The following is a 16,391-nucleotide window of genomic DNA, read 5'->3' on the forward strand; positions in this document are numbered from 1 at the left end:
TTCCAAGGGGAAGGAAACAAGCTAACAGACAAACTGAACACCGAATAGTGTTGTCAGAATACCAACATTTTGGTATCGGTACCAGTGCCAATATTTATTTCGACATTTTTCGATACGTTTTCAAGCCTTTGAGCATCTTTCGAGTCTTTGGCATATTTATTTAGCATTGTGCAATATGGCTAAAATGTTATATCACTCAAGCAAACATAAAAAAACAAACAAATAAATGGTCTTTTATTAGATGGGAGAAAGCATATCATGGATATGTGAGTTTTTGTGAGATTTTTATTTGGTGTTGTGCCGCGAGATTTTACAAACTTAATATATGTGCTTTGGCCTTGGCTCAGCAAAGGTTGAGAATCACTGCATTAAACAACGGTAATTTTTTTTTTCCCCAAACGCTAATGAACACAGCTCGTTGCTTCAGAGCGATGCCGTGCATGCATTTTGAAGATTCATGCTCTTATTATTGCTAAGGAAAGCCAGCACGACAGGACACATAGTTGTAGTAGTTGCTCTTACAAGCATTACTGTCATGCTTCATGCTTTGCATGCGGACCGTTTTGGTCATTCAAGCCGTTTAAACGGAATAACATGAATATTCAGTATGAGGGCGAAATCTAACGGTTTAATTGGTCCAGTTTGACAAATTCAGTAATTGCATTGGTCAGATGTGAAGAGAGCATCTATAACTCTGTTGGCGACATAAAGCTCGTCAGTAAAAATGAATAAATAAAGCGCGTTGCATTTAAATCTGCAGGGTTGAAATGGAAAAGAGTAGCAGATTATCATCGAGAAATTACGGTAGGCCTATCTGCCGTTCTTTGAGTTCAGGGTGCTTAGTGCTTGTCCTTCAAGTGTTGACGACTTTGGCCAGGCAGGTTTTAAAACACCGTTTACACATGAGGTGCACTGGCGTTAATTGCCTCGCCTTGCTCATTTGTCTTCAACCTGAAATACATGTACTATCATTTCACACTTGAGACCCCTGGTTTATCCACCAGTTGCGGCATGGTGACGCGTTACTGCAGTCATTCTCCTCTCTCTCACTCTCACTCTCTCTCTCTCTCTCTCTCTCTCTCTCTCTCTCTCTCTCTCTCTCTCCCTAGCTCCCTCTCCAAGATCTCTGATCTCTCCGACAGCTTTCCTTTTACTCCACGTGTTAACCCAATCCACGTTGTTTGCTTGTTTGCTAGTTGTTTTTTCCTTGTCAAGTCAACTCTAGTTACAAAGCGGTAACGTCACATGCCGATTCCATATCTCAGTAGCCTAGTATCAAATTAGAACTGGTATACCATGTGGTAAGAAAAATATTTGATGAACTAAGTGGTTCACAAACAAACAAACAAAAAACTGAGTAACGAACCAAGTACATTTATTACCCAACTAAGTAACAAACAAACTGACTGACACATCAATTAAATGGCTTACTAACTGGTGAATTAAGCACCTCAACAATTTATATCAATAATAAAATAGCTACCCAACAAACCAACTAACTGACAAACTAACCAACCAACCATTTAACAAGCCATACAAGTGACAAACAACCAATACGTGGACACACAAACCACATAACACCAGTTAAAAGTAGCTCACACACTAATACATTCGATAACCAACCAAACAACCAGCTAGCTAATTAACTAACTCGCTAACAAATTAAATAACTAAATAAACAGGAGTCCATTCATCATCTCAGCTGAGACTTACCCGTTGTTCCTGACAGGAGACAAAGGTCTGGAACCCCGGCGCTACCCCAAATCCCAGCTGATCAATGAACGGCGGCTCATCCTGCGTGTGGATCTGAACCTTGATGCCCGCTTCAAACGATGTCTCGTCTGTTGACGAAAACAGAGGTCGAAGACAAAGACCTAATCAGTTGAATTTGGCGTATAAATTATTTGAGGAAAAAGCAACTCCTTATTTATTTTAATAGTAACATTGTAAGATGAATTTGAAATGATATTGAAGCGTTTTGGGATCATAGCTTGTGGTATATTTACAGTTTAAAGCAGGGGTAGGAAACTCCGGTTCCTCGAGAGGCATATCCTGCCTGTTTTCGATCTCTCTCTACTTCAACACACTTGATTCAAACGATCAACTAACAGCAAGCGCTGTTGAAGCTTGAAACGATCATGATCAATTGAATCGGGTGTGCTGGAGTAGGGAGAGATCTAAAACAGGCAGAATGTGTCTCTTGAGGAACCGGAGGTCCCTACCCCTGGTTTAAACTATTAATGTCGGCAATTATGAACATTTTTAGGGGTAGTGTCATTTTTCACTATTTGCGACATGCCAAGAGTGGGGTTTTACTGTGTCTCCATCTGCCATCCATGTTTATTCTGTCCTTAATGGGATATGCATAAATAACACTTGTTTGACCATTTTTTTTAATGGGGACATTTATTGCGAGAGAAGCGGAGCCCCCTCAGCCTAATTCCAGCCTGCTTCCGGCTCTAAAACGTTTTGACCTTGTCAAAACTGTTATTATCTGAACAGCATTGCACTCCAATGATCAGAATGGTACCACCTCTAACTTAATTTTAGCCAGCAAAAACTGCTGTAATTACTGAGAGTGGAATCATTTTAGTGTTATTTGTGATCTGTTTTGGACCATTCTGTGAAACTTGCTGCAGTGATGTAATTCGGTGGATGTTTTTGTAGCCATTACTCAGAGGCAATTTGGGATGCTCTTACCCGTCTCTCCCCACACGGGCAAGTATTCGTCCTGCTGGATGTCCAGCATCAGCTCCAGGCCGTTACCCATGCCGCCCTTCATGGTCAACAGCAGAGGCCGCCCGTCCTGGCCCGAGTTAAAGGTGTAGCACTTTCCATATCGTGTGAAGATCTGACAATGACAAAAAACAAAAACTGTGAATACATAAGTCGAGGCTCCAATAATACGAATAAAAGAAATAAAAAGACTACACAGAAGACTACCTGTACATGTGCATTGAGTCCATTCAATGCACCTTGTTCCATTTGCCACAGTGAAAAGCACAGCTGTGACCTATTGGCCAAACTATGCCTGTCAGTCAACTAATGGATATATAATTGAATGTAACAGACATTAGGAAATGGAAAGCGATGGCCCGCATCCAGAAACGTATGGTATTTGTGAGCCTGGTATGAAAGCATCCGGCCGCACTGACTAACCGGTTAACCTTCATGTTGACATTCACATCATGTAATAACAAATCCAAATATAAAACGGACATTTTGTGTTATTTGCCCTTTTGGAGACATTGACGTTTCAACATACACCACCCATTTCAAGTGTATGATGATGAAAATGTTTGTATTTTATGAGACCCCAATACAACCCCTCCAAATTTTACTTAATAGTACCCCCTTGATAGTTATGAACAATTTGACAACCCACCCCGCCCGGTATTCCTGATCAACACGATATTGGGTGGACATGTCTAACAGGACAGAACGCATATAAAATTTTAAAGGAGCTATGTTTGACTTTGTCCGTTTTGGTTTGAAGCAGCCATTCAGGCAAATTCAAGGGCTTATACTTTGCTGAGTTCCTCCAAGAGAATTCCTCAAAACGTGCCATAATCGGAAGCACGTGGTCAGAGCGTCAGTCAAAATTTGCTCATCTTCTAAATATTAAAAATAATCGGCTTTTAGGCCTCAAAATTCCAAAAATTCAACCATTTTCGAAAGTGAGTGTTTCACCATTTTCATAATCACAATCCTTCTATTTTAGGAGTCCTGAACATTTCTAACCCCCCCACCAACCCCAAAACGAACTCAGTAGTGCACCCTGGAAAGTTAGGAAAACAAATCTGCGGTCAATACCAGTGTGTAGTATTTTATTGCTTGTTTGATGATCATTTTAGGGATTCACCATGAAAGTGGAGTTGCGAGGGGTTGATCATTGTTGCTATTTTTTGTTGTATCCTCAGTCATGCCACTTTGATAGTTTACAAGAAGATCGATAGAGGCGATTCAAATGCCCTGGCAAATACTGCAGATCTATAAGATTAAAAAAATCGAATTCTGCCCAGTTAGGTTAAGTGGAAAAGATAAGCATGTAGGACACTAAAGAGCACTAGAGATAAAAACCAGCAAGAAAAAATGAGTCATAACCTTTCAAGTGGGTCCAGAGTGTCTGTACCATGCCGACTCTAAAGAAGAGTGGGTGGTGGTGGTGGGGGAACACACAACACTGATTTTAACACCCTTCAAAACGATCCGCTCACCTTCATCACATCACAGTTCATCATCGCCCTTTGCGATATCGCACCAGGAAATCTGGTGGCATCTCACCAGCCAATTATGCTTTACAACCACAGAAAGTGTGGTGAGAATGAGCTGAGTGAAAAGTCGCTGACATTGAAAACAAATGGCTCATTTGTTTAACAAGTAAACATTATCAAGGACAATAGGGGTTCTGCTTTTCTCAAAACGACAGAAAGAAACCACGCTGTTGACACTCAAGATGTACTTTGCACAGCTTAAGCATGAAGTCAATCATATCTCACAAATGTGTTTTGTTTTGTCCAAATAAGAAGGAAGGGAAGCCATTTTATTTGCATTTCTGTAATAATATGAAAGAATACTTCTCGCAAGGCCATCTCCTGGTGAAAATGTTTTTAATTTTCATTTTTTACGATGTAGGTTCCCAAACACAGCAAAAACTACCCACTCAGTAGCACCCCCTGGAAAGTTTGAAAATATGTGTCTGGCAATCACATCCCTGATCAAAGTGAAATTTGGTGGATATCTACCATAACGGAACAGATTAAAAAGTCTGAAGGACCCTGTCCCAACATTGAACAGGAGGTCAGCCATTTTGATTCGGCCCATTTCCAAACTGCCTTTCATTTCAAAAATTCTGGAAAAAGTGGTGCACATGCAGTTGAAATCTTTCTTGGATGAACATAACATCATGACCCAAATTATGATCTTAGTTATATTGTTTGGTGCTCTCTACCGTGTTTGCGACTGATTTGTTGCTTTACTGTTGTATATGTTAGTTGCTCCATGTACAGCACTTTGTGTGCAGCGATGGCTGTTTGAAAGTGCTCTATAAATACAGTTGAGTTGAGTTGAGTTGATTTGTAGCGGCCATATTTGCATTTTAGAATCCGCGTGAACTGTCACGAGCATGCAGTAATCTCGTGCATATTGCCAATCTCACCAACTCGGATATTTTTTTTTTCTGTGTAATTTATCCCTATTCTCTGAAAAAGTCACCTATTTGAATTTCTTGTGCTCTTTCAGAAAGCCATAAGATGCTGGCTAATACGAATATGGCAGTTGGGGTGAAGGAAGCATTTTTGAATTCATACATCTCATCATCTGCTATCTAAAACCTTTGTATGTCTAAAAAGTGCATTGCCTGAATTGTTAGTGGTTACATACTCAAAGTCTTTGCCATACATACATGTACATGTGCACTTCCTGTGCAAATATATTAATTTTAATAATCAATTTACCAAAAAAAGATCTCTGAGCCATTTATTTTTTCAGTAATGTTGTAGGATGCATTTGAAATGATATTCAAGTACTTGAGAGGGCGGAGCTATAAGCGAGCTGCTACCCAGCGCTGCCACCATCTCATTTTCACTTTATTTTGCCATTTTTCCAACCCCTCAGGTGACTTAAAAAAATACTGCAAACCAATATTGCAACTTTTTGCAGTGTTATTGAAGATTCTGAGATTTCGTTTCCCCTCCCCATCCAAACTGCAAATGAATGGCGCTTGTGCAAAGCCACCACTGGTTAACTTGAGTTAATTTAATAAAAAGTCAATTTTCTTACTTTTAATCCTTTAAAGAGAATTTAGCATGCAGCATCTCGGAGATAACTTGATAATGCACTTTTTCTGTTATTATAGATACATTTCCCAAATGTCGGCCAAATAAAACATGATCATTTTTCCCCCCCAAATAAGCCTCACAGTCAGCGACCTGCGTGCACATGTTGAAGGCGTGGAGACTTATTCCAGGACAAATTCGAGTTGCTGTGGTAACCGTCTACATTGAGTCGAGTGTAGCAGCAGAGGGAGGGAAACCAGTGGTGACCTTGGGACAGGCGGGTAGGAGTCTTTGTGGAGGTTTATTTTCTTCACAACACGTCTGCCTATTGAGAAGCTCATCCAAGGTTCCTCAAAGCACAGCATCAATGTGTTTTTTGCCTCCCTTAAAATCAAACCAATGACAAAGGAGTGTGCGATATTTTTCTTGATGCCCGAAACAAAAGGCTTGAAGGTGATCCTCAGAGAAAACCTAATCAAGTAGCTCGCTGGGGGAATGTGCAACTATGCTTGCTCTTGTCTATTTAGCATAAAAGTTGAACAAATATTTGTGATCCCAAAGCAGCTTTGCTTCTAAATCCCATATTGCAGTCACATTGCATGCCGAGCCTTGTAATTAGAATGACTGTATCAGATGGAGCCCGCCGGTGTGAAAAAACATCAGACGTCATCAACCCATTTGTGTTGTCGAAAAAAAAAATGCTATCATCTTGGCTGAATAATTCACAGAGTGACAGCCTGAGAGTGTTGAGACCGCCCCGGGCGATCAGACCCTGTGTGAGCGCCACACGGAGACGCAAGCCGTTCCCGGACAAAGTTGCCAAGGAACCGCGATCTCTGTCCCTGATATCTAAGAGAGAGCTGAGAAAAAATATTTTAGTTTGACTGTCACACAAAAGGAGAAAAAAAAAGACACCTTTGAGAGACGGTCTTGGTTGCGGACACATGAAGGTGAGTGTCAGTGGGTGTCAGTTCGTCGAATAAATGACACACATCCAATAGCGCAAATAAATTAGTTCTACACACCTCAACAAAAGACAGACAGAAGCCGTTTTGCTTTTACTTCTAAAAGGTTCCCGCACTTCCCACTCTCTTTATTTGATGCTCACTGAACTAAGGTTGTTTTGAAGAGATCGTCCTGTCTCACGCAAATGACGCAAATCCCGCCGACGATGGACCCACTGCTTTTGTTTAGTTTCATTTCAAGGCGAGTGGCTAGTACAAGCCCCGGGGGGTGAAGAAAAAAAAATAATGAGCATGCTTAAAAACAAAAGGATGGACTGTATTTTTACACATGGAAGCATCACTTCATGACCGAGCTCAAACATTACACTTGTCAAATAGAGAAGCAGATGTGCGAATAGGGCGCAAGGAGCTGATGTCAACATTTGAACAAGTGTTGAACAGCTAAGATTTTTTTTTTTTTTTTTTAGTCTGTATATAACACTGTTGAATACATGCCAGGTCAGTGGGTGGCAACATAATTCATGTACAACCTTTTTATTGCCCTTTCCATTCCTTGTTACTACTTTGTATAAAACTCGGACAGTTGTTGAACTTGTCCTGAGTTTTATTTTGTATAATTTCATTGTACAAAAATAAGATGATATACAATTTGGAACAAGTTGTGGATGAGCAGCTCGGCAACAAGTGACACACTTTTTGTTTTTCCCGTGGGAGCTGGTGGAAGTAAAAGGGCCATTAAATAGAATGGATATTGCACTTTTATTCATCAGGTTGTTAGAAAGACCTCCAAAAGTGCGGCTGCAGTTGAATGCTAACGTTGGGCAAAAGAATAAAAAAAAATGTAAAAACACCAACAAAATAACCTTTTAAGATGATAAGTAGTGCCCCCCGGTAATTAATGGGGGCCCTTATTTTGCTCATTCTAAGCTTGTTATTTCTCTTTTGGGAATTCAGCAGAATGGCCCTGCAGGACTGCAAAGTTCAAAACAACCCTAAAAATATGGAAAAAAAAAAATTCTTATGCTAGTACTTTGTGCATGGCCTCGTTAACAAGTTTGGCGGTCGATCTCTAGAATCCCACATTGGCCCACTTTGGGAAGCCTAATGAAGTTCTTTGCGGCATACTGTGCCTGCAATATTTGCTAACAAGCGTTAGTATTATGCATTTTTACTCACAATGAAAATCAAAATATGACTCAGTTGGGAACCCCTGTTAACAAAAGCATCATGAAGAAGTGGCAATTGTGCAGTCATTTTTCAAACAATTGATCTGCCATATACTCACAGTTAAAATAGCAGCATTTTCTATAATGTTTATCTTGATTAGGGTCACAGGTAATTGGAGTCTGTCCCTGACAGTGCGAGAGAAGTGGGATACTCCCTGGACTGGTTGATAGGCTTGCCTCTCGCCCAAAGTCAGCTGGGATAGGCTCTAGCTCACCTACAGTCTTTTAATAAAGATGAGTGCAACCGAAAATCAATGAATGGCTAATAAGGTCAGCTCAAATGAAAGTGTCTTAATTTCATCAAATTGAAGAATGTGATGCTCTTTCTGGAGTAGCAATCAGATTTTTGTATCCTTGGAAATATAGTTGCTGTGTCAAATTTGTTTTTGCCCTATCACCTGGGAAACAAATTGGAGATGCAAAGCAATTGAGCCATGATACGTCAGGATTTGAATTCATCTGAAGAAGACAGCTCTTCGACGGTCCTTGATGACTTGATTTGAGGACATGCCAAGAGCGAAGTGTCGTCATCATCTCCATTGCCCCCCCTACATACACTTGTGTCATTCTGGGTCAAGACACAAGTTTGCAGGTTCATGATGAATTCACTACACACGTACAGGAGGAAGGTAGCATGGAAGCAACTCTCCTGTCATCAATTTCCACAACAATGATTACAATTATCCAATTTAGGATTTTGGGAAGCTGGAGTGTACCTCAGCTGACTACACTCTGGATAAATCAGTCAATCACAGGGCACACATGGAGACAGACAACCATTCACACAGTCAGTGAGTGAGAAGTTAAGAGCTGAACGCATACTGCCTGCACATAAGCCAGACCAATGAACCACTACAGCGTTTTGACATTGTAAACAGCTAAAAAGTAAAACTACTCTTTGAAAATGTCTGGAGAGGGAGAATGAGTGTAGAGGGACCAGGAATGTGTTTTTAGGGCAATATTGCCACTAACAGTTGCTTTGTGGGAAGTTATCAGTTGTTATGGTTCACATAATTTGCCTATGTAGTGAATATTTAGCTAATTCTATTACTCATGTACTGCGCAGACCAACTTTACATGTGCCTGTAAGTTCCACTGCTATCGTTCTTCAGTGAGGCTGAGTTTTGCTTTGACTTGTGAGCAAAAATTTGAAATACGAGGGCTTTATGGTGGCAGCAACTCACTTGACAATGGGCAAACGTTTGGCAGATATTTACCAAACAGTTCTTCAGAAAAGAGCGTGCGAGCTGTTTAATGCTGCGGCAGATTGTGCATTCAAAACAACCACACAACACCACCACCACCTTCCACGAGCTTAATGCAAACACAAACTGCAAAACGCCATCGATGGACTGCCCAATAGCATCAACAGTAATGGTATTTGTGATCTTTTAGGCAACGGCTTTTTGAACACAAAGGGTGGGTTAATACATGTAGACAAACTATATAACTGTACTCAGAGGCATATATTTATCCTCTGCAAAAAAAAAAAAAACACTACACTGCAGCTTACTGAGTCACTTACAGCAGTTGTGAAACTTGTCTTTCGTTATATGCATGTGTTATACTGTATGATTGGCTGGCAACCAGTTCAGGGTGTACCCGCTTACTGGCTGAAGATAGCTGAGATAGGATCCAGCAAGCCCGCGATCCTCGTGAGGATTTAAGCGGATTAGAAAATCGATAGATGGATGTATCATACTGACACCAGAAAGAGTCACAATGCATTAATCAGGATGTAGTGTTTAATTATTTTGATGATTTTCAATGATGAAATTATGATATGTTTTATACGCTACACTATTATGAAATGCTATTTCCCTTATTAAAAACACAAACATATGACATTTTTTGGGGGGGGTCGGAGGGATATTTTGGGGAGGCAGAAATGGGTTACTTTCTCTGTATTCTCTCTGTTACTCCCAATAATAAAGAACTTCAACTTCGCATCCCTGAGGCCGAATCACAGGATAAGCAAAGAAACAATACAGAAAAAAGTAATTCCCCACCTGGAGTCTCACAACATTTGCTTGCACGACCTGAATAAATTACACATTATACTTGTGTGACCAGATTTGTTGCTCACCACTTGCAGAGTAAAATGATAGCGTACTTCATTGGGAGAGGGAAGGGGAATAGGGGCAGGGTGGGAGGATCAAAACTTAAAACCATATTCCACGGGGTCTCTTAATCTTAATATAGCATGACTGAACACAGAAGGGAAATCATCCATCAAAGTGAGGGAGTAGCCGAAAAGCAACCACAGAATAAATAGGATTCAGTTAGATCTACTCCAGTCAGCGGAGTCTACTGTGCAGTGGGCTGAGGCATGTTCATGGAAATAACTCCCAACAAATCACATTTACAGCTCAGGGAGAGGTCCCCCGACAACAAGGGTGGTGTCCCTGCACTCCAGTCAATACATCATGATGGGGGGGGAAAAAAAGAGGGGCCTCAATGTACCCCCCCACACCCCCCTCCGACCCTCACCCATCCACCCTAACCCAACCTCCTTGGGTGGCTCGTCTCTCGAGTGCGACCAACTCTATTTCATGCAGACAGCTTGTCTCACACGCCCGGAAGCCACGCAGGCTTCATCGATTATCAATGTGCCCCCCACCCCACCCCCAAACAAAACAGGGCCCCTGTTCTGTTTATCTGTAGAACAAGCTGCTACTGCCTCTTCACCCTTCGGAATGCAGCAGCAACGCATCCTTGACACATTTAAATGTTTGAAGATATGCACCTGAGGCGTTTAATAACCAAGAGACAACCGCCAATGTATTTTGGAAGAGCAGATGTCAGTCAAACATGAGCTTGCCAAGTAAACGTAGTCGTGAAATGCAATGTTTTGTCAGGCACTTATTTTACATGAGGAAACCTCATGGTCAGTGGTGGGAAGCAACCAAGTGCAAATACTTGATGAGTACACGTAAGTGCATTTTTCAGGTGAGATACGAGTGCCTTCACTAATGAGTTTTTCAAGGCACCAGCTGTCACTTGGTTGATTTTGTCCGATTATTCGATGAAAGAGTCGTTGGAATCATCGATTCTATAAATGACAGGTTGGTGACAGCCTTTGCGGCGGTCTACACAATGAAGCCCCACATACTTGCCATTTGACACCTGTGGCTCAAACCTATTTGTGGATTTTTTTCATTAAAAAACGTTTTTTTTTAAATATGATTTTTTTTTCAACTCCTGTTTTGCCTGGAAAACTTATTGGAGGTTCCTCCATGTTTTTTTCCCAGATTTTTTTGTGTTTCTTTTTTTTTGTTTTCCCCCAATGCATTTATAATGGGTGTCGGTTAAAAATGAATTTTCAGTATTCGCAGACCGGCCTTGCTGCTATCCCTGCGAATAGCATAGGTCCACTGTATACTACTTTTATTTTGAATGCAAATACATTTCATGTTTCCATTTTGCCAAGTTTTGCATGTATTTTATTTCTTTCTTTCATTTTTTGTTTACAACTACTTATGTAGAGAATGAGTAGGCCAACATTTGCATCCTCTGCTCACAGCACACCTAACAAAAATGTCACAGAAAGTATATACTGTATAATGATCTTGTCTCAGTTTCCCCACTAATTTACTGACTCAGTGTGAAATTTGTACCTGTTTCATTTGACGCAAAACTATTATCCTGCTGTATAAATGGCAACTGGTGGATACACAGGTAAAACAGTGCCTTCTGCAATCTAGTGAAAGATCTTTTAAATGTATCTGTCTGTCAGTATACCGTATGCCACTTTCACAGATCGATGAACAAAGATTTGTAATGAATAAATAATCCTTTTCATACCAATTAAGTGAAATTTCCCACAGTACATCTGATGATCTCCCAGTACCTTTGTTGGGAATCGCTGCTAACCAATACAGGCAAACAGTGAGCGACTTGGGGAAAGCAACTCAACATGAATCAAAAACCTTCATTATGGGCAGTGTGGGTGTCTTGTGAGTGTGTGATTGTCAACACATCAATTCAGCACTGATGGACGCCAGAGGAGGCGCCATACGGCTGGCTTGATTTCTCTCATCAGGCTCCTAAAATGTTTTTATGTGGAAGTACCTTTGCAAAGTGACAACAGCTGTGCAAGCATAGTAATGGTATAACACTAATATGAAAATGGTCGTCATAGCACACTGTACCTATTGTATATGTACAAACAGTACATACTAGAGGAAGGATTTTCAAAGGTTTTATACCAACTACATCCTCAAAAAATACTTAATTCTCTAACGACCATTATCATTACCAACATTAAAATACAGAAGCACAGTAGCCGTAAGTGTGTATCAAAAATGAGGCAGATCGATTCTATATTGAATATTAAATTAAGCTATTACAATATGCGCAAATTGAATATTAACACTGTTTAGGTATAGGAAAATAAAATTATTCTGTTGTATTTATTCAAATTAAATGTATTGCACATAAGTTAAATGAAAATTGTAGATGGTACAAAAAATATTTCAAATGAAATAAAAAGGTTTTGCACTGGACACTGTGCGAGAATGAAAAAGGTTTGTGATACTGTAACATTATACACTTTCATCACACTGTCATCTACAACTGTTTCAAACAACAGTATCTGCAGGAAAAGTGGTTCAGATTGCACGACTGTCTGTGTCTTATGTGTTGTGTTGTATTATTTTGTCATTTTATGTTAACTATTCTTTCAATGGCAGCGCGGGCACCCGCAGCGGCTCCTCTTGTTGTCTGGTTGAGAGGGAAGAAATTTCATCTGTGCTGTATGTTGCACATACAGCGCATTTGACAATAAAGTTTTACTTGACTTGATTATGCGCAGTTTGAACCTTTAATTTAGTGATTTTTTTTTTCCCCACATACCACTATGGGAGTGTTTGTTCTTGATCAGTTCACATAGCATCCAACACCTTGTATGTCAGATACTCTTGAGCAAAAAGCAACATTTGCATTGATTTGCAAGCATGTTACTGAAGTTAAAGTAATGCTGTAGTTTAAATTAAATTTTACTCTGTCAAGTATCACAGCACATGAACCAGCACATAAAATCGTATTGCCAAAGAAATACTAAGGTTGAGCTGGATGAATTAAAGTACACAAGTATACGACCATTTTTTCTTGAAAACAACAAAAGAAGTTGTTTATATATATATATATGGCTCGTAAACGTCGGGAAAAGATGGTTTAGAATCAAGACAACAAAGACAGGTGACATTAGCCATGTACAGTATTCCGATTGGAATTTATTTGAATGACCAACCGCAATGAAAATGCTGCATGTAAATAACCTTGATCGGAATAAAAAGGTTGAAAGAGGGTGGTGTATAGTTCAGTATTCCTTTTGCCAATCCGAACGGGCGTCATGGAAACAGTTCAATCAGAATAGTCCAACTGCGTCCAGTCTGCGCATGTTGTCTTGACGTAAATGCGTAGTGACGTCGTCATATACGCAGACTGAAGTGGCAGCATTTTACCAAAGCTTGTCTGCGATGGGAGAACTTGTTTTAAAGTACTTGTAAGTTGTTTTTATCAAGACGTTGCTTTGATAAAAGTGTTAAAACTATCAAAACTAAAAGGATAAAAGACTAAATAACGCCGTCTTGATAAGTCATTTACATCAATCTCCGCGTGTCACACGGCTGATCTGATTAACTGAGCGGAGCGTGTAAACGACGGGTCGGAAAGGGGAAAAGGTGACGTCAAATGTAAATAGACCAGAAATCTTCATAAGCAATGATCATCTTAAGAAAAAAGGCTCCATATAAACCTGGCTACTGAGACATGACGAGTCCAGAAAAGTGGTCGGTAATGCGAGGATGACAGAAAGAGGCTCTAGACTGCACTACATCAACAGCATACTCAGCAACCTGTTGCTGTTGATTTTTTTTAAAAGTGAAAGAGAGAGCGAAGGGCGACGGGAGGAGACTTTCTGGTCACACTCACTGTGCTAAAATTGCGCGGGCCGCACATCTCTCCCTGGTAGCGACAATACAAGAGCATCTCCTCCAGCTGGTGTCCCAGCCGGTCCAGCAGCTGCCTCATGGACGGCTGCGACTCCCGAGGCGGAGGCAGAAAGTGGTTGAAGTCCAGGATTCGAGAGAGGGGTGACCAGGGCGGCTCAGTGCGCTGCGATGGTGCAGCCAAAGCTTCCTTGGCCTCGGCGGACACCTGCCAATTCCTCCCCAGGAGTCCCAGCCACCTCCCGGCGCTGAAGATGTCCGTTTTCTTCATGCGCCTGGGCAGGAGCAGGTTCTGGTTGCAAATGGTGACGGCGGGGAAAACGAGCCGCTTTGCGTACACCATGTGCGCCTTGGTATACACGGGCGATGAGAGGAGGTAGCGCACGCGGTTAGACGACCAGGCGAGCAGCAGAGCGACGGCCGCCAGGAACGCCAGCAGCCAGGCCACCCGGCGCGGGTACGAGCCACCGCCGAAGACGTGCCTTAGGCCGTGCAGGGTGGTGTGTTTGACGAAAAGCTTGCCGACTTCGGCCAGGGAGCCCGGTGCCTTCGCTTTGGAGGCGGATGAGTCGCACTGGCACATTTTTCTTTTTTTTTTAGTGGGGTGCGTGAAAGTCAAAAACGCTGGGGCAGATATGGTCAGTGCGGTCGTGCGCAACCAGGGCTCGAATGCGCGCCCTCGGATGGCTATGAGTTAGACAGTGATAATGTAGAGCAACACGAGAGAGAGAGAGATAGAGACAGAGAGAGAGACAGAGCGAGCGAGCGAGAGGGGGGAGAGAAAGAGAGAGAGTGAGAGAGAGTGAGCGAGCGCGCTGCAGCTTTTGCTGAGTACGCCTTGTATTTTGAGCTTCCCACCTACACGTTCAGAGTTTTTAATAGAAACAGGCAGCATGTTCACCCCACGAATATGTATAAAAAAAAAACAACTCCCCCCTCCCACATGTAAATTACACGAATCGCGCACATAGTCACAGTTCACCATTTATGAGTTCACCTTTTTCTTTCTTTCTGTGGGACCTCTCCCGAGATGTTATCTGAAAACTCACCTATTCACAGTGTTTTGGCGCTCTTTCCAGAACACACAACACAAGATGGTGCCAAAGCACTTGTTAACAGGCAAATACAGTGCTATCTTGACTTTCTCTTGTTTTGCAAGTGACAAGCCCTTGCTTGGTTGATGTATTTATTTTTTTGTTTCTCTGTGTTGCAGTCAAAATATTTAATTAGCTTTACTCTCAAAAATAATAAAGGTGTGTCAGAGGTTCATTTGCACTCGTAATTGAGTTCTATCTGGCGCCATTTTACACAATTGGTGTTCATTTCATGGTTCTTTCAAAAGGTGATATGTCAAGGGCATCATGGAATTCTTGAGGTAATTTAATAGGATACACATCCAAGAACCATTTGGTTTTCATGTGGTACTATATACAGTAGAACTACTCGATAATTAGTGCTTCTTTTATATCAAATAATTACTGCACTACTCTTTTTTTCTTTGTTGCAATTTCCAACTGTACTGTCTGAAGTCCTGTGGCCCCCTGCTGCCCTCTTCTTTGAAAGAGAACATTATCAATGGTGAAATCGTTGTGTGTGTCTGATCTGGTCATTTCGAGTAAACTAGACCATTTAAGAACAGTAAAAACACACATGGCAATATATTTCCTTGTCCTGTACTAGGCTGCTTATTAAAAAAAAAAACACACATGTACCTTCACTTTAGTCTCTTCAGGCCATACTTTTACATTCATGAAAAAAGAATGATGCAACAATGTTCAATATTTACATATGTGTGGCTTTTTTGGCCACATCAAATGTTGTCTTCGGGAAGTTCAAGGTTCTACATACCGGCTCTGGACTGCCGTGGTCCATTAGTGAGCACATAATATATTTGTTCAAACTAAGCAGATAATAAATAAATAATAAAAAATCAGAATAAGAATAAGAAAAATAAACATTTTGTTAGGGTTTGGGTGTGACCCCAAGAGCACGACAACAGGCAGGTATTGTTGAAGCCAACACTTGGCGTAGTTTATTCGAAGAGTCTTCGCAAAGTCACTCAGGGGGAAGCACGAGGAGTCCACAAGGAATTGTCCACACAAGGAACAAGCAGCTGTCGGAAATGGCAACAAAGTCCACTGGCGTGGTGACGGCAACCTTCGCCTCGCCGGAGAACAAGAACAAAAGCGACGGCGACCTTCTCCTCGCCGGAGAACAGGAACAAAAGCGACGGCGACCTTCGCCTCGCCAGGTTACAGGAACAAAAGCGACGGCAATCCTTCACCTCGCCAGGGAACAGGAACAAAAGCGGCGGCAATCCTTTGGCTGGGCGTGGCCTGACGTGGACGGAGCTCGACGTAACGGGGGACATGGGAGAGCCGGACGTGAACAGGGGCTCGGCCTGACGTGGGCGTGGACGTGGCATGGCTTGTCGTCTACGTGAATGTGACTCAGCTCCAACAGACACGTGAC

The 16,391-nt window shown here is 41.6% G+C and overlaps 1 protein-coding gene across 2 annotated transcripts in view; it reads right to left on the minus strand.

The window, feature by feature from the left end:
- asic1b (acid-sensing (proton-gated) ion channel 1b) overlaps positions 1–14,665 on the minus strand; it is a 53,021-nt gene extending 38,356 nt beyond the window's left edge. The window contains exons 1-3 of one of the 2 annotated variants that reach the window (XM_019857799.1): positions 13,903–14,665; positions 2,701–2,851; positions 1,714–1,841 (exon numbers count right to left, since the gene is read on the minus strand). In XM_019857799.1, the coding sequence (XP_019713358.1) occupies positions 1,714–1,841; positions 2,701–2,851; positions 13,903–14,502 (879 nt within the window). In that variant the 5' untranslated portion in view covers positions 14,503–14,665. The remainder of the gene's footprint in view (positions 1–1,713; positions 1,842–2,700; positions 2,852–13,902) is intronic. The other variant, XM_019857808.1, reaches the window with a different exon arrangement.
- Between the last annotated feature and the right edge of the window lie 1,726 nt (positions 14,666–16,391).

The sequence above is a fragment of the Hippocampus comes genome, unplaced genomic scaffold, assembly GCF_001891065.2.
Source record: "Hippocampus comes isolate QL1 unplaced genomic scaffold, H_comes_QL1_v1.1 scaffold17, whole genome shotgun sequence".
NCBI lineage: Eukaryota > Metazoa > Chordata > Actinopteri > Syngnathiformes > Syngnathidae > Hippocampus > Hippocampus comes.